The 19,382-nt window shown below is 42.1% G+C and overlaps 1 protein-coding gene across 3 annotated transcripts; it reads left to right on the forward strand.

Annotated features, from left to right (window-relative positions):
* The first annotated feature begins 25 nt into the window (after nt 1-25).
* LOC142932676 (mechanosensitive cation channel TMEM63B-like) lies at nt 26-19,139 on the forward strand. Of its 3 annotated transcripts, none has more exons than XM_076076671.1 (24): nt 27-481; nt 5,561-5,782; nt 5,956-6,035; nt 7,558-7,599; nt 8,884-8,974; nt 9,080-9,117; nt 9,239-9,381; nt 9,901-9,952; nt 10,039-10,147; nt 10,251-10,321; nt 10,850-10,930; nt 11,057-11,180; nt 12,938-13,071; nt 13,186-13,323; nt 13,611-13,764; nt 13,892-13,998; nt 14,099-14,185; nt 14,304-14,369; nt 14,531-14,693; nt 14,993-15,098; nt 15,274-15,441; nt 15,575-15,690; nt 15,804-15,875; nt 16,093-19,139. In XM_076076671.1, the coding sequence occupies exons 2-24, from the start codon at nt 5,585-5,587 to the stop codon at nt 16,267-16,269; spliced, it is 2,517 nt and encodes an 838-aa protein (XP_075932786.1). In that variant the 5' UTR covers nt 27-481; nt 5,561-5,584; the 3' UTR covers nt 16,270-19,139. The 3 variants fall into 3 exon arrangements, with proteins under 3 accessions (XP_075932788.1, XP_075932786.1, XP_075932787.1); XM_076076672.1 differs by having other exon boundaries at nt 27-266; XM_076076673.1 differs by lacking the exon at nt 7,558-7,599 and having other exon boundaries at nt 26-481.
* The last annotated feature ends 243 nt before the right edge of the window (nt 19,140-19,382 follow it).

The raw sequence follows: 19,382 nt of genomic DNA on the forward strand, positions 1-19,382 counted from the left end.
GCTGGGGACAATCTAGAAATGGACAAGTATAGAAGCTACACAATGAAGACGACACGGCAATGGCGTATAACGCTAAAGATGTGTCGTCTCTCTATGTGATCTACTTCTATATACGTCACGCTCTAAACCTGAGTGACTCCCGTTGGACTGGTTGGGTTAGCGATAGTTGTTCCACTGGCTGACAGACAGTGTACACAACCGGAGCAGCTGAGCTCTTGTCTATCACTACCAAGGACCTACACCGTATGATTGACTAGTTACACTTGGTAAGCTCTAGTGTTGTGGCCCGGAAGGTCGACGTAAATCTACTCTGATGCGGACATTTGCCGACGGTCGTTAGTTCTTTATACATTCATGCGTTAGATAGCCTCCACCTGTTATTTGCTACATCGAGGGGTTAGCTAACCTCAACGTTACGGCTGACTGTTAGCTCGTAGAAGCTAACTGTGTTACTTTCTGCCCTGCTGCGTATCATAGCAAGGTAAGTTATGTTCTTATTTAACGTTAAACTGTATTCATTGGGGTTTCAAGACAAATGCGTGTGGTTGTCCTCTACATTTGTAGCAGCTAACCCGTTAGCTGCTGCGCTGGCAAACTTAATACTTGCTGTCAGAACAATGCACGAGTAAACACGTTAACATTAGCATGAGGCTAACAGGTCAGCTGTGAACGAGCTCTAGCCACGGTGAGTTATAACGTTATTAAACGAGGAACATTGGGTTAGTAGTGAGGGTTCTAGTTGTTTTTAAATAGGTAACGCTGACTGTGACATTCATTATTATTTTATCGGTTGCGACTCTCGAGGCACAAGCGCTGGACTAAGTTCGCCTGCTTGGATGTTTGGTGTCTTGTTCATATTCTACCATTAATGTTTAAGTACATCATTAGTGAAACGTAAGAATATTTTGTCAAATCATCTTGAAAACTGCTTGGATCTCCACAACTCTCTGCTGTAGAGAGACTAATTGTGTTTTGATGTAAAGAAACTTGAAGAGATGTTAGACAATGCAGCCATGGTTTTAATCTAGCTGTAGGAGTCATGCCAGTGTTTTCGACACACCTTCATAGATAACCAGTACAAGTGAAGTAACAGGTTTAACGGTGTTCCACAGACATGGGCTTCATCGTGGCCTGAAGACTACTTGGCTGTGAAAGTTAATGCTCCGAGTGTTTCCTTGTGCACAGCCTGTAAAGGGATTATATTAATATTAATCAGTGTTAATATTATGTCCATGAGCCATGCTGTGGTTCAGTGATATTACTGATGGAAAGCCTCACAAGACGCAGTATCAGTGTGACACACTTCTGCTTATATATATATTTTATATATATATATATATATAGATAGATAGATGGTAATTTCTGTAGTAAGATTACTTTTACAGAGATAGAGTAATGTAATTCATTAGATTTATACAGCAGTGAACCAATGTTGCTGATTTTTAGATGATAATTTAGTTGCACTTGTGTTATATTATGGTAATAGTCTGTATCGTCAGCTGTGATTTTTTTTCGTCCATTTAATGTTAATATTGGTATGATCTTTTCTCTATTGTTGAATTTATAATACTGTAAAACAAATACTAATAATGTACTCATACATTTATATCAGCAGGGAAAGAGACTCCAACATTTAACCTTTTTCCTCATTTATTTTTTCAGTGTGTGTGTGTGTTGTCTTTCCATTCATGTTGTGACACGATTGTGAAACTACTCTGATATCGTCATGATCAGTGATAATCCAGGCTCAGGCACTGAGCAGTTGTCAATGATTTACAGGCTAATACCATCAAGGCTAATGTGTGCAAATCTGCATTATCAGCCATCCGCATTGTTGGAGAATTTATGCCAAGTATGATATTGTCCTGAAGCAATTTTTATAAAGCAGCTAAAATAAAGCAGGTTTGAACAGGATTCAAAACAGTGTTTATTCATATTTTGACAAGCAAGTACCAATTACATTTAAACAAATGTATGTAATTACTAGGCCATATATCGTTGGCACATTTCTTATAGGGTGTCCACCTATTCTTTGTAATTTTCACATTTGCTAATACGTTTATCAGCAAATATGGCGACTTGAGCGGGACACATTTATGGATCCCGGGGTTATGAAGATTAAGTATTTAGTCTGTGTTGTGAAAAGAATGTATGATATCTCTGTCAAAGGTTTCACAAGGTTAATTCTATATTGAACAAACACTATATCTGTTCTTTGAGTTGCTTTTGCCGGACATACAATTGAACACTTGTTATTGGAAGTGTAACTTTTAAATGTGTCTTTTATCTACTTCCTGCGGGAAGCAGTTCTGCTTCAAGGGAGTGTTTGGCTTGACTTAACCTTTCACATAATCATAAATAACATACTCCATTGAAGGTTTCTGGTCATTATTTGGAATTGTAGCTTCTCCATCAAGCTGTCAGAGCTGCCATGGAGCCCACACTGTCACTAACTGCAGTGAGCAGAGCCGGAGAGTTACAGGACACTGGTCGGAGCTGGGCGATGCTACGCTATGACTGGCCGGTCTGCATTCAAGGGGCGGGACTTGGCGAAGGGTCCATTGTAGATGGAAAGCATTAGTGTTGTGCAGTTAAAAGGTTTGCATCTGTATTAGCATATAATGAACACGCAGCTGCCTGCATGGACTTGAATGAGCCATTGTGTTGTATTTTCCTTTCATTTGTCTTGTTGGACGTTTGGCTCTGATATTGTTTTTCCAACTAGATAAAGAAACATACACTGTCCCTGACAATTAGACAAACCTCATTGTTTCTCCTGCTTTAGCTGTCGAACAAACAGCAGACTCCCTCCTAGATGGAGTTTCAAATCGACCAGAATGGATATTCTAGCCTCCTGCCTTCATCCCTTTTATGTTTATGTGTATTTTGAGAATGTGTGCCAGACTGATGGTACCATAGCAACTAGCATCAGGTGGAAACATGTCTCAGTGTTTCTCTGCTGCTGAGTCATGCTCCCACAGTGTGTTAATAAGGATTCTAGACATGGACATTATAATAAAATCAAACTTAAAAACTATAGTTTGCAATATTGGCTGTTACATTTAAGCCGAATAACAATCTATTTAATCAACATTAGAATAGATAGTAGATATGATTTGCAAAAACCACATCCCAATTTCTATCGGGGCTTAATCATATCACTGACAAATATGTGATTAATATTTCATGCTGCCAAAACTTAATATTTAGGTTGTAGCTACAGCCTTTTAACATGGTTTACCATTCAGAATTAAGGTAATATTGCATTTTTAGCCAGAACAGAAGCAGATTACAAATCTAAGCAGAGTTGTCAGACCTCAATGATACACAATGTGTACATTCGGTGAGAAACACTGAATGTACACATAACCTTTGCCTTAAAGGACATCTTTAAGCAGAGACAAATGGCCAGGAAAACAAGTTAAAGGCTAAGGTTAAAACACGCGTTGTGAACAAAATATCAAGACCCAGCTGACAATAATGCAATCTCGTAATAAACCCCATTAAAGAAAAACTGATAGGGCTCAACCTTTGAGTGAAAGTAACGTTGACTCAGCTCTACTCTGCCACAATTCTAAGCCTAAAAAAAGGTTAGGCTTTTATTGTAGTGCTATTGCACTGTGTTATGTGTTTGTACTGTAGTGTCCAATCCCTGATAATTATGGCATACTAAGACAAAACAAGGAGAAATGTATTTTGGTTGCTCTTGTTCACCATGAGTGTTCTTCTAAATGGTCAAAGGGAACCTTAACAGTCAAATCTAAAACACTTGTAAAAACAAATGGCGCCCACACTAGGATCTGCTAGGAATGTAATTAAAGCGTAGAGAATGATTAGATGAAATATAACCTCTGTAAGTTTTCAACATTTACATTTTTTGCCACAGTCTGTCCTTTCTATTGCCTTTAATGTTTAATTTTCCAACAACATAAAGGCAGTGCGAAAAGCTGCCTCAACTCTTGGATGCCAGCGGCTCTCACAGACTATTTTAATTTTGGGTTAATATTCAACAAAGAAAATTAACTCAATATATAGAACGAGTCATTGTCACTACGCTCAATTGCAATATATGTGCCTCATGGTGGAATACAGTTTGTCCAACCAGATGTTTTTGCTTGAATATTATATTTCTTGATTCGTGTATCCTGACAGTTATAGATGGATACCGTAAAGAGTGACTCATCACTCAAGAAACGAAACAATACTTTCCATGACGCGGACATTTCAGCCGTGAGGTGGGTCAGGTGCTTTTCTCGACGTTGGTGTTGCATGTTAAACAGTGTGAACTGTGGCAATGGGTCCAGGATGTGCAGCAGTAATGTCGAAGGCACAGGGGGGTATGTTGTGTCCTCCTTGGGTTGAGACCGGTCCATTTGAACCCTGCGGTCTCTATCGGCTTATTGTTCAGCTCTGGCTGCGTCCCTCTCCAGTGATGTCACACAGCATTCCAGGGAGCGGATAAATGAGTTAGTGTTAGGGCAGATGAGCAGCATCGTGAATGCTGCTGGCAATAGTGGGTCGAAGGGCACAAGTATAGCAGTGCGACTGTGCAAACCCACTCACCAGGACACCTACACGCGCCTTCTCCAAAGCCCTTCGTCCATTGAATCCTTTTTAAGTGTGATAGCCTGTAGATCAGGATAGGTACGTGTTTATAGGATGGAGAAGGTACTTCGGTGTTCAGGTTATTTGTCTCAATTTCTTATGTCTTGCAACTCAAGGGGCCGCTGTATAGTTTTATACTTTATAGGATTTCCAAAGTGTATGTTGTGACAGGTAATGATTGAATGACTAGTGTTTAATCAAAGCAATCCCTGCCCTCTATACTTGCAAGGGAGTTAAAATGGTATTTTTGCATCCCTGTATCACACTTCATTTGTGTTGGAGCAGGAGAGAGGACGTTCAGGATTTACTGGGATTCTGGGATTCTTTTGCAACCAGTCTGAATCCTAAAGGAAGGGAGCAAACTGTTGAGATCAAGTGTTGGGATCAGGATGTACGATTAAGATACATTTCTAATAGGACGTCTTACTTCTCATACACTACTCATGCTTTGTCAATGTTTGTCACCATTATACTTTAGGTTGCTTGTTAGGTCCACTGCTTGTTTCTTTCTGAAGTTCATCAGAGACCGGAAGGAAAATTTCTGTTTGGCACTAAACATCTGTTTTGTACCTAAACACCAAGGTGTTCAGAGTGTACATTTTTACTCACTACAGATATTTTCCCCTGAAGTCAGAACAAAGTTGAACTGTGTGTCATTTGCACATGGAGTGGCCACGAACGAGGAACAGAAAGTTTACAATCGTTCAAACCATGCAGGTTTCAGTTGTCATGCATGTGGTGAAAAGCAAGAGCATGTGACTAGTGACGGGGCAGAAATGTGAGCCTTAATAGACAGAAGTTCTTCTTCTTCTATCCATTTCTGTCTAAGTGCTGGGGGAGGTTACTCCTCACAGTGTGTCCATGATAGCCACATACAGTGCAATCAGTTATACTAGAACGCAGTAGTACTAAGGAGCGTACTTAGTGTTCTAAGTCTTTTTTCTCTTCTTTCCAGGTTGTCAACATGTTGCAGTGAGTAATGCACCGAGTGCTGATATTAATAATGGCCCTCTGGGGGGCACAAGGATGCCCCAATTCAGAGAGCTGCCCTCCACTGCAGACCAATGACACCTCCAAGGACTTCTGTTACAAGGCTCGGATCCGCAGCACAGTGCTCCAGGGCTTGCCTTTTGGTGGGGTTCCTACCGTCCTCGCCCTCGACTTCATGTGCTTCTTGGTGAGTCCTTCTGTCATGTTTCTTCACAGCTGTCAGAATTGAGGTAAAACTCTTCAAGGAATGTGTTTTTAACTGAGAAGCACCTTCAAGAAGTTATTTAACTTTTGTATCCTCTGTAATATAAATACAGGGACTGGAGGGGTTGACAGCCACTGTTTGTTGTGTACTTCTAGGTGCTGCTGGTTGTGTTCTCCTTCTTGAGAAAAGTAGCATGGGACTACGGACGCCTCGCGCTGGTGACTGACGCTGACAGGTAATTGGAAAACAAGTAATCCAGACTGGGGGGGGTCCCATTACCAAGGCTTGGTTCAACCGGTTGAAATGATATATGTTTACATCACAGTTTCTTTATGCATGTTACAGGTGCTGAATACACAGTAGTGGTTAATGGTTAATATTTGGTACCTGCCATTGTTCAAAGGTACTACTTGGTAAAGGGTGCTAACCTAAATAACCTTCCAAAATATTTTCATTTCAGCAAAAATAATGAATTGTACCTTTTTCATAAATATGTCACTTAGTTTTTAGAGCTTTGTGACAACTTAAAATGTACTCCCTCTGCACAGTAGTTTGCAATCTGTCGAGAAGCGCAAATTAAATGATCTGCTCAACATCTTGATAGTTGATCGTCATGTGATGTCAGGCTAGTAACACACAATATGAAAAAAGCCTTGTCGGCATTTAAGTTTAATTGGCACTTGGTGTGGCGGTTCATTGTGGATGCTAGTTGAGACTTCTGGGGGGTGGAGTTTGATTTCTGACGGAAGCAGGCATCACAAGGATGGTTCCCCAGACGGGAAGTCCGTGTCAGCAGTTTCCCGCTTGTAATCGCAATAATGCACGCTGACATTGTCATGCTTTGTCGCTTGTTACACGGTTTGTTCACTTTGACATAGAAATGCCAGACTGTTGGAATAAACCTGAAATGGAGTGAAAAAGGAACAAATGATTAGTAACTTTGGTAATAATTTAAATATTAGATCTATTTCCAAGAACACTTTAAAGCCACTGTCTGCATCTAAGCTGTGGACTGTAGTTATTGTATGATGATATGCTTCCAGATATATTGGGATCATTTGAGACTGATGTCTGGACACTGATCAAATAACGAGAATCGTTGTGGAAGCAGCCAAAGAGGCGCCTGTCAACGAGGACGGCTCCTTTTTAAGCTTTGAGGTGAAAAAACATGAGTGAGTTAGGGAGAGAGGGGGCTCAGACGTCGCTGCAGACCTCTTCAACTGTGAACCCTTGAACATGCGAGACACAGTGCTCCATCACCTACATCCCCCTGCTGTGTTTGTGTGATGTTGCAGCTTCACTATTTTTGCAGCTGCATGTGAGCAGAGAGTGGGGCTGCAGCGTGGTGGGAGGATGGGAGGGGGGTTGCCGCGTGGGAGACCTTTGTAATGAAATGCAGTTTGTTATCTCATGACACTGTGCTGACTTGAGATCAACGTCCGTCTTTTAAATGCTCATAACATCTGAAACGCTAACTAGGAAGCTTTATTATTAATCATCAAAAATGGGGTATAAATCTAATGTTTCTTTTGCTCCGGCTACGTAAGCCGTGACTCTCATGAAAGGGTTATTTTACCATAGGCCATAAATGCATTTAAATGGTTGTATAATGTACACCAGGATAAACAGAAACCTTCATTGGTATGCCTGTGGTGTAAAATGCCTTCCCAGTTTTTCTCTGAACCAGCAGCCTTACTGGCCAACAGGGCCATTTCCTCTCAAGCTGAATGGCTTTGTTTTGCTTCTCTGTTCACCAGAAGAGTGGATCAACGGTACAGTCGCCTGGATGATCGGGAATAGTATGTTTTCTCTACATATCATTGGCTCACTGCATTTTTCCTTCTCTCCTTTCCTGACTCTGTAGTTAACTCATAACTCTTGTCCACTCTGCCCAGGCCGCTGTGGGTTTCAGCCTGTTTTTCACTCTTGATGGTTTAGATTTTTCTTCCTCCTCTTCCAGGCGTTTCCCAGAGCCATGCTCCTAATTATTCTCCCTCTCTGTGTTGTTCTTGTGTGCGCCTATCCTCTCTCACTGTCCTAATCAGATCTGTGTGTGTTAATCTGTGCATTGACCTCTTTATGAAGCGCGGACTTCTTAGGTGTGAGCGCACCTCATGAGCTGCACAGACAGGATGCTTACAGGGAGAGGTAATGCTTCCCTGTTGTTGTTCATGTACAGGCCTTAATACGGAGCAGTTACAGTACATCCTGTCTGCTAGAGCTAAGAAGAGCCATTCTCACTTCTCACAGGAATGTGCGAGAGGAGGCCTGATGGTGGATTACAGCCGCAGGCTCTCTCCTCATTCCATTAGAGATCTCTTAGAGCCCCGCGTGACGTCATCCTTTCATGTAGTATTGAACACTGAACCAATGTTGGAATTCCAGCAGAGCCTGGGTTCTCTTCATATTTTCCAGTTATGCATACATTGACATGACCTCCCCGGGGAGTGCAATCACACATGTATACAGTATCTACTAAAGTCTTGATGCTGCGTTATATCCAGGAGAACCTGTGGCTCTGCTGGACAAACTCCATAAATCTTTATAATCCCTGGGTTTCTGTTGTTTCCTCTGTGAAGATTCTTTTCTGTAGAGCCTCGCCTTCTAACCCTTTTTATCACAACCTTTCCTCTGGCAATGATGGTGTACTCGACCTGTGTAAAGTAGACTCCTAATGCTGCATGAAATGTGTCTGCAGAGATTCTTCCTGTGGTTGACTGGTTAACCAACTCAAATCAGAACAAACAGCGGTGAATCTCTTCAGTCCATTTCAGGGCTTGTGTGTGTGTGTGTGTGTGTGTGTGTGTGTGTGTGTGTGTGTGTGTGTGTGTGTGTGTGTGTGTGTGTGTGTGTGTGTGTGTGTGTGTGTGTGTGTGTGTGTGTGTGTGTGTGTGTGTGTGTGTGTGTGTGTGTGTGTGTGTGTGTGTGTGTGTGTGTGTTTTGTGTTGTCAGCTTTTCCACCCTGATGGTAACCCTGCTGTCCTGGGAACACAAAGTACTAGCATCGCCTCATGGTAGGTGGTGATGTTAGGTAGATGTGTAACATCATGCAAATGCAATGTGTTGTGTTTTTCTGCATACAGCGTGGCCTCTGCCATGACATCAGAGGCAGCTGAACGCTACGAGCGCCTCACTTCTGTCTCCAGCTCTGTGGACATTGATCAGAGAGACACAGTGAGTATGCCGTTGTTCTTACAGGATTAAGTATAGTGTCCTGTCATCTGGGATATATGTTATACCTATTACACCTTTCATTTCTCTGCTCTCTCTTTTTTTTAGGGCTTCTGCTCCTGGCTAACTGCCATTTTCCGCATCAAGTGAGTCAACCTACTCGCCGCATATAGGAAACTAGAACAATGGGTGGAACACTGATTAAACAGAGTATGGAACGTTCTGTTTTGAACTGCAGTTGACTTTGTTGATGTGTTTTCTGTATAGGGATGAGGAGATAAGGGAGAAGTGTGGTGAGGATGCAGTACATTACTTGTCCTTTCAGCGCCACATCATCGGCCTGCTGGTAGTGGTGGGCGTGCTGTCAGTGGGCATCATCTTGCCCGTTAACTTCTCGGGAAACCTACTTGGTGAGTCCATTTGAATTTACTTCCAGGGGATCTTTAGAGATTACTTGTATTTTTTGTATTAGTTTTGCTGTCGGTGTTTAACACGGTGAGGCTCCTTGTTCTCCCGTCTTTGTGATTTTGACTAAAAATTCCTTCTCATGGATAAAAGTATACAAAGCTTTGCAGACTTCTTTAGCATGTCGGTCCAAACAATTGCTAACGTTTAAAAAATGCAAAAAATGAATGAGAACACACCAAGTAAATGTGTTGAATGAATCATACTTTGATTTTGAGAAATCTGACAATTTCCTTTTTTCTCCTGTGACTAAATGTTTTTAGGTGCTTCAGACTTATGGCAACTATTATTCATTAATTCATGGACACTTAGTGTCAGGGACATTCATTGGCTACCCTGACCCTCATTCATGATTCTTCTTCATTGTTTCTCTTTGGACTGTGGAGCACCGTGAGCTGCAAGTAGGCAGCAGAACTTCTGGTGACTGACGAGTGATTGTCTTGCTTCTTTTATTTTTCCCACAGAAAACGATGCCTATAGTTTTGGGCGAACTACTATAGCAAATTTGAATGCAGAGTGAGTCACTTTATTATATTTTATACTGTACTTTGAAGCCTGATGTTGAGTTGTCACTTTCTAATTTGTACCCTTTATGTCCTCAGTAATGCACTACTCTGGCTGCACACCATCTTTGCATTTCTCTACCTGTTACTAACGGTGTACAGCATGCGACGGCACACCTCCAAGATGCACTACAAGGAGGACGACTTGGTGGGTGACATGGCTTCACAAAATGGCTCTTTTATTCACTGCTTGTACACACACGCGTCTGAATTGTGTTGCTAATTACTTCCCTGTCTTCATTTCCATGCAGGTGAAACGCACTTTATTTGTCAATGGAATCTCCAAATACGCAGAGGAATCTGAGATAAAGCAACACTTTGAGTAAGCAGCCGTCAGGATCAGTGGTATCCTGGTTCCACTGTTCAAATCTCACAATGCTTCAATCTGTCTGCTTCCAAAAATGGTCGAAATGACAGTAAGCTGTGCAGTAACTGTATTAAGGTGTATGAGAGCCGTGCCTTTTCCTGTTAAAAGCAGCTGTCTTGTGCTGGCCCCATATGGCTGGGGTCAGACAATGACGGGCCTATTCGTGTAATTGTTTATAATAGAAGCCAGATGAGCAGGGTCATGCAAGTCATGTGTCAAGATGGTCGAAGACTGAGGACGGGGTGTTTGGCTCAACTCCTACTTAGCCAAATGTTAATCAAAATCGTATCTTTGCTCCTGCACCACAAAAACGCCTCCAAACTTGAGTACCAAAAATAAAAGAAGAAACTTCCACTAAAACAAATAAATGACGAAGCCGTTAACTGTTGGACAGAGATATGTCATCTCCTGTAAATACACTTTGCTGTTGTCAATATGTGTATCCAGTCTTTGACTTGCTCCCTCCCCGCTCTTCTTTCATAGGCAGGCGTATGAAAACTGTGCTGTACTGGAAGCACGTATCTGTTACAATGTGGCCAGGCTGATGTATCTCAACTCTGAAAGGTATGTTTTCTGCATAATTACATTTTGGGATGTACTTGTGAAGTGTCTCATTGGCTCCAGGACCCGGTCTTGTTTCAGTGAAGTAGCCCCTCTTCTAGTCTGACACAGCTGATGTTTTGCATGCAGGAAGAAGACCGAGCGCAGCAAGAAATTCTTCATTGACTTGCTGGCCAAGGAGCATATTACAACCATGATCAATCCGAAACCCTTCGGACACCTTTGCTGTTGCATCATCAAAGGCTGTGAGCAGGTCAGAATGATATACCGTCGCTAGATCTTAAAGCACCACACTCCTGAAATGTATTTACAAGATAAAGAAGGCATCTATCTGATTTTACAGTCCTCTTATAGATTCATTTGAAGAATTGGAGATATGCTGGAAAACATATAAGCAATGTAACACACAGGTACCTGCTCCTGGAGATATATTATCCATCTCCTGCTATATTATCACGTCCTTAGTAAACCACATCTATCATAATGTAGCCTGTTGGTGTTTTAGTCACAAAGCTCCTTGAGCTAACTTCAATTTTACATTACTGACATGCATTACAAATAACTAAAAAAAACAACTTAAAAAAGAAAAAGCATTTAAAATGACACTGAACATATTTAAAACTCAAATAAAATCACTACAAACACCTAAATGGATCAAATGTACCCAATATAATAATTGTTTCCTCATTCAGTGAGTGAAGGATTCTTACATCTACAAAAGCAAGCAATAGTTCAGTGTGGCTTTGTAGCACAAAGGCAGTAAAACTGCCTGTGCCAAAGCACACTGTATATTATCCATCGGGCTTAATCATACTAATAATAATAATAATAATCAGGTTTATCCAAAAGTTTGGCGCGCTTCTCCTCACACAGCATTGCCAACAGCAACGTGAAAAATACATCAAAACGTGCGGCCTGATCGGGAATAGTGTGCATTCTATTTTTCGGAGAGATTCGCCTAGCGGTTTTCCCGAAAATCCCCAAAAACTGAGCAAAATTTCTCCATTCACTTGAATGGGGTTGCGGCGTGAAGAGAGCTAAAAAAAACACTTAACTTTGGGCCCATATTGACGAGCCGTACATTAACGTAGAAACATGATTCAAAGTTTAAAACGTAGACAAAACGCTGCACTTTATTGAGCCAAAGGGACATTTTGATAGCTAGCACAGTTTTCATGAAGTCACAGATTAAGTTTCAGGAAAAAAACACATCTCCGCGTTTGCCAGAGTCTTATCTCTTTCACGGTATCCATATTTTATTGATTAGTCTCATGGTTTTGGTATAGAGGGCATATGTTTGACAGGTAGTTTTGTTGGAAATCACTGGTTACTCTCTCTCTTAATTAGCCTCTAACACACAGGTGCTCCAATCACCAACATGCACCAAGCACACAGGTGTTTATATGAGCTCATATATATACATACATACATACATACATACATACATACATACATACATACATACATACATACAGCCATTCAGGTCTTGGAGACTTTTAGAGGACTCCCCCCCCCCCCCCCCCCCCATTTTAAAATAAAAGCCGCACGTGATGCAGCTCAGCCAATCAAATATGGGTATTCTGATAAGTTTCCTGATTCGAGTGACATTTACACACACCGCGACACAAGAGGGAGAGACGAGGAAAGACATGGCAGAGCAGGACAATAGTTATGTAAGCTGTAAAAGATAAAACATAGGACAATCTCCAAATGAGAAAGATTGCCAGAGAGATCAGAGTCTCTCTCTCTCTATCTCTCTCTCTCTCTCTCCCCCTCTCTCTCTCTCTCTCTCTCTCTCTCTCTCTCTTCCCCCCCCCCCCCCACAATTTCTTCGGGCAGTAGAAGCCACACTGTCAAAATTTCTTTAGGAATTTTCTAGTTTGAGTTGATATTTATACAATTATAAGATAATCATGTACTCGACCTTGTGTATTAAGTGCTATTTACTAACTGCAATGTGAGATGATCAAAAGTCACAGACTCTGATTTAGATTTCCTTGTCCTTCACAGGAAGAGGCAGTGAGCTACTACACTAAGCTGGAGGCCCAACTAAAAGAAGACTACAGGAAGGAGAGAGACAAGGTTAACAGGAAGCCCTTAGGAATGGCCTTTGTCACCTTCCAGAATGAATCCATAACTGCCACGTAAGTACTTTTACGGCTGGTCAAATTTGTGAATGTGTATCTGTGACATTTTTTGAAGATTATTTGGTAACGTTGTAATGTCTGTTCCTTGCCTGGATGGATGTTTCTCATCAGAATCTTGAAAGACTTTAATGCTTGCAAGTGTCAGGGCTGTCAGTGTCGTCGGGAGCCCAAAAGCTCTCGATTCAACGCCACGCTCCACACACACAACTGGACTGTCAGCTACGCCCCTGATCCGCAAAATGTCTATTGGTAAGAACGCATTCACGTCACGTATTCTGTCCGCAAAAAAGGCCCAAATAGGGTGAATACATTTTGGCAAGATAAAAGTACTTGATGCCCAAAGGGAATTCTACAAATGCACACTTAATGCTCTTAATATCCCGCTGAGGAATAATTAGACTTCATTCCACTTTGAAGAGACTCCAGATGATAAACAGTCTTTTGAGCAGCAGTATCGGTTTGCTGGCCAGCTGTGTCCATAACTGCGGGTCATCAGCGAGTGTCGATCTAACCGCTACATAACCTTCATCCCACAGGGAGCATCTGTCAGTGGGAGGATTCTTCTGGTGGATGCGCTGCCTAATCATCAACATTGTCCTCTTCCTCCTCCTCTTCTTCCTCACCACCCCGGCCATCATCATCTCCACAATGGACAAGTTCAATGTTACCAAACCAGTCGAGTACCTAAATGTGAGTGTTTTATTGATGCTGAGCATCCCAATGCAAGTCATCACAAGTCTGCGAGCTGTTGCGGAGGCATAAGGATTCACCTCTCAACTCTTGACACGTGTCCATGTCTATCTGATCCGTCCTTCAGAATCCAATCGTCACCCAGTTCTTCCCCACCCTCCTTCTGTGGTCCTTCTCCGCCTTACTTCCTACCATTGTCTACTATTCTGCCTTCTTTGAAGCCCATTGGACCCGGTAAGGTTCACACTGTCTGCAGTCAACACATCAGTCATGTTGTTTCTATTCCCATTCGAGGTTCAGGTTGAGTGTGTAAATATTTCCTTTGGCCTTACAGGTCAGGAGAGAACAGGGCCACGATGCATAAATGCTACACCTTCTTGATCTTTATGGTCCTGTTGCTGCCTTCCCTAGGACTCAGCAGGTAAAGGATGTTGTTGATTTCTGCCCTGCAACTCAGTGAAATGTAAAGCTTTACATGAATTCATTTTTGGCAGCCTAGATATTTGAGCTGATTCCTTCCTTTCCTTGTATCTTTGCAGTTTGGATGTTTTCTTCCGCTGGCTTTTTGACAAAAAATTCTTGGCCGATGCTAAAGTGAGATTTGAGTGAGTATCGTGATTTTTACGGACGTTTCAATACAACTCGGAACAAAGCAGAACAGTTTCAATTAATTTTGAATAAAATTGGCTTCTGCGATAATCCTTTTTCAAACCTCAATGCGAGTCTGACTTCAGTCTTTGAGTGATACTATTTCTTTGCTCTTTAGGTGCGTGTTCCTTCCTGACAATGGAGCCTTCTTCGTGAACTATGTCATTGCGTCTGCATTCATTGGTAATGCCATGGACCTGCTGAGGATCCCCGGTCTACTTATGTACATGATCCGCCTCTGCCTGGCTCGCTCTGCAGCAGAGAGGAGGAACGTGAAGAGGGTTAGTGTGTCCCCTGCTTACCGAGTTGACGTAGTCTCTGGGTCCATGTCCCATTAAGTCGTTAGGTTTAAGATTTAACAGCTGGGTGTAACTGATCTCTAACAAAAACATTTCCCCTGACAGAAGCCAATTCATTCTTTCATTGTGGTGCACATGAATAAGCCAATTATGAAGCTAAATACAGATCAGAAAACCAAGACTTTGTTTTTTATCTTAAATCAGCTTCACATGATGGATGTTGAAATTAGGATGTTAAGATTTTGGATTTTCTTTAATATCCTGTCATTGTGCCTTCATAGCACCAAGCTTATGAGTTCCAGTTCGGGGCAGCTTATGCCTGGATGATGTGTGTCTTCACTGTGGTAATGACCTACAGCATCACCTGCCCAATCATCGTCCCTTTTGGTGAGTTCAGTGCCCTACTGGGGTTACTGCACAAGATAGTGCGCTTATTGAATTACTGCAGGAGAAACACAGAGGCCAGGCAGCATTCAGGTGCTCTGTTCTGTTGTACAGAAGCTTATCAGCAGACCTAATTGGATTAGTCCCACTAATTGTTTTGTCTCCCTTCTCTGCGCAGGGCTGATGTACATGCTGCTCAAACACCTCGCAGACAGGTACAACATGTACTACGCCTATCTGCCATCCAAGCTGAGCAAGAAGATCCATTCTGGAGCGGTCAACCAAGTGGTTGCTGCTCCTATTCTCTGTCTCTTTTGGCTCCTGTTCTTCTCCACCGTCCGCTCGGGTGAGACGAGGACTCCATCTACAGGCCACTAATGTCCTAACACGTCCCCATATTCATTTGCAGCGTCTGCCACTTTGGTCGGAAGCATTGTAAAGTACAAGCTCCTGATAAACCTCCACTTTCTCTCCCCCAGGGTTTTCAGCTGCCACATCCATGTTCACGTTCATAGTTTTGATCATCACAATCATCATCTGCCTATCTCACGTCTGCTTCGGACACTTTAAATATCTAAGCGCTCACAACTACAAGGTAACAAGATAGACGTCCATGCCTTCATGTTATTCATGTCTTCTAAATTCACTGGTATTTGTGACCAGTATTATATTCAGCTGCTTGTGTTAAATGCATGTTTTCTGTCCTAGATTGACACCCTGGCAGTGGACGGGTTGGAGAATGGCCGTCCAGTGTGCACTTCTGCCACCAACAAGGCAGCAGTGAGTATTCAGTCATGTTTGTTTTATAACAATATGAGCCTCAAGATCAAACAATGGAAAGAGCTTGTAGCTTTCTCAACTTCAGCAATGCTTGTTGACCTTGTTGTTGTTGTTTACCTAACTTAAATGGCTGCTTTTTGTAAGGAGAACTTATCATGAAACATCAAATGGGTCTCAAACTTTAACATTCGCTCTCATTTCATTGTCTCGCCTACAGCAAATGTACATTGCTCAGGTTCTTCAAGACCCAAACTCAGAGGAGGCTGGTTCAGGCACTGGCTCGGACGGCCAGGGTTCCTCGCAGGACGAGGAAATAATCAATGTCGAAAATGGCCTGAATGAGGACTTCCAGTCCGGTGAGGACAGCCTCATCGATAATGAGGTTCGACACTGATACTGCCTGGAGCAACAAAAAAAAAAATCTCCTGAGTTTTCCTTGAGGAGTGCACTGAATATGTGAATTAAACTAGGAACCAACCGTTCTGCAAAGCATCTCAACCTCCATGGAGGGACTTGACACTAACATAAGCACACCGTCTGCTAAGGATTGGATGGATTGTTGCTCAAGGACTCCTGCATTTTCTTCACTGGATCTCACCAAACCACATCTTCTGTCTGTATACCTGCAGAGGGAATCTACTCTGACAATGCAAGGCCAGCGACGTCCTTCTGCCCCGTTATAGCTGAGGCAAATCCCCCCCCAAAAAACTGCACATGGACCCATGAAAGAAAGACACTAATGCACAAATGAAGAATAGTTTGCCTTGTTTTGTAAAGGAAGTGATGTTCTCTCTGTATTTTCTTTGAACATGATTGCACTTGAAAGAGAGGACCTGTCCCAAGAGCTCGAGTTTCACTAGGGTACTGTAGTACAGCATGCCTTCAAGTTCAAATGGTGGAGGGATTTTTCTATAGTCCTTTGCCAGTGTCTCTAATTGTCTGCACTAAATGCTTCCCCTGAATAAGCAGCTGATGCGAGAGGAGTTTTCCACACCACCAGACAACTTGGTCTGTGCAGATGTGGTGGTCTCAAAGACTTTTTTTTTGTTTTTAAATCATTGCTACTAACACTCATGGATGCTTTTGACACTGTACAGCTACAAAACTCTGGATCTGTAAAATAGCCTCTTTTTTGACATGGTATTTATTTGAAGGCATTTAATTTTAAATGCTATCAAGATTGATACATCCCTGAACTGTGGAATTTGGGTCTACACTACATTGAATATGATCTTTTTGGCGTTCAGTCTCTGAACATTTGGGGGGGGGGGGCATGCTGCTGCTGCTGCTGCTGCTGCTGCTGCTACTTACTGATGCTACACCTGGTAGGGGGAAGTCCTTGCACGACTGCTGCAGGAGGACTGGAGGCCAGGAGCCTGCCGATCCTTCTGTGTTGCTCAGAGGATGGAGAGAAAGGCCATTTTGGGGGGGGGGGGGGGGGGGGGGTCTGGTTCTGGGTCAGCTTCACATGATACTCATTGTGACTGGTTCTCTTTATCTGTTGTTTTTCGTTTGTAACTTTTTGTCCATATGTTTACGTCATTATGTAGCTATTTTGAAATCAGTGTAGGTGGCTCCAGGTCCTCTCCATTTTCATCCAGCTGCTCCAGTGGTCACCGAGCACTGTAACGGTTTCCCATTCGCAATTACTCAATACGTAGTCGTAGATTGTTTAACTCAAATTGTGCAATTCTGTTGATAACATATCAGACCGGCAAGGCCACTTGAGAGAGGTCCACATCTACTTAAAACTTTAAGTATTATGTTATTGAACACTACTATGCCCCTGCCATTGAAATCAAAATGGAATATTTATTAATTATGTATGTTCTTGACTTTATGAAATCATCGTTTCCCCCCCACAGTTGTACATTCCAGTTGCAGATCCAGTTGTCAGGCCTGTGACAGAGCAATAGTATTGTACCACAACTCCACACTCGATCTTGGTCTGCCTCAGCCATATGAAGCGGCTCCTTTTCAGGAGTACTCGGACAGAAACGCATACTTAAACAACACTAACGGCAAGTAACGAATAATAATGTGAAACAAAGTGCCCACACAGCTATGACCGTGCTCAGGATTTATCAAGCGTCTTGTTACCGTCATTTCATTTCTCCCAGAGTCAAGACGCCACTATGAGCTGCCCCGTTAAACATAAAGAAGATCGTTGGTGAACACGGACAAGTGATGCAGACAAATGACCACTACAGTCTGTCACTGTGGACCAGTTATTGTTGTTGGGCCGTAATAATGAACATGTATTATCCAGCTGCTCACAGAACTACTGTGTGAAATGTGCACTAATCTTACTTTCACTGATATGATTGACGGAGAAGGGCACACCCCTTGTGGTTGTAATGACGACAACTAAACTGTTTCCATAATTTGTCCATGGGTATGTTGGCACCACAAATGGGTTTATCATTATGGTACTAACAAGATAATTGTTTGACACCATTGAGTCTGGTGCTCTTCTAGTCATGACGGGGTGGTTTTATTTTATTTTTATACCTCTGTGATGTCTTTAAATCTCTGAATGTGTCCTGTCAAAATAACATCCACGGTCCATCCCTGAGGGAGATACTTAAATGTCTCATGTTGTCTAACAGCTCCAGTGTTTAAACGCAGAATGTAGGTTAATTGCGCAACTTTTGGTAAGTTGAAAGTGGCTATAGCAAATAGCGTGATGGCTGTATTTACACAGCCTCAATAGGACGGTTCACTAGCTAACCAGAAATGATATGTTTTGTACTTATAATTTATATATAGATCTTCCTGGTGTCCAGAGCCATGGCATGGCATACCATTTGAGAACGTGATCTACATTTGTCAGTCTGATAGTTGCAATGATTTCCAGTAGTCTTTTTCTAACTGCTCATGATGAATCCTTTTTATTTTAGCGTATCTTCATAAGATCTTTACAGATAGTGGGACTCATTGAACATGTATGGATTGTTTTTGTAAACAGCCAAGCACTTTCTAATAGAAGTTCTCAGCTTGTCTCTACAGTGTGCTCAGACCGGGTAGTAACATGTGTATCTGTGTCTCAACTCTGTGCGCCATTAGAATGTGTTTGTTTGTGTGCTTTGACTTTTTTTTATAGTTTTACATTTTTCTAGATAGGAAGAGTAACTATAGCCGATCTCAGCATTTGACCGTCTCATTTTCTTATTCTTTCCAAAGGGCCGTCAGTAACAGATGTATTGTACCCCCTCCCCCAACCCCACCCCAGGTCTTTGAACAATAAATCTGTATTTAATCCTGTTTATTGACGATGAGCGTTTTGTTTTTAACTATAATCACTTAAAGCAATGAAATAATACATTTTCCTCTCACACAAAAAGTAAAATTATTAAACAATAGAACATTTAATTCAACACACTCAGTGTTTTGCTGCTACAGACTTACTTGGCTCGTTGCTTGTGACTACGAAAAGCATTAGCTGTGTTCAAATCTCTATACTAATGCAGCATATACTGTTAGTGTTGTGCAAAACAAACCACGTAT

Source organism: Anarhichas minor, unplaced genomic scaffold (assembly GCF_050575085.1).
Source record: "Anarhichas minor isolate MPS153535 unplaced genomic scaffold, ASM5057508v1 ptg000058l, whole genome shotgun sequence".
Classification (NCBI taxonomy): domain Eukaryota; kingdom Metazoa; phylum Chordata; class Actinopteri; order Perciformes; family Anarhichadidae; genus Anarhichas; species Anarhichas minor.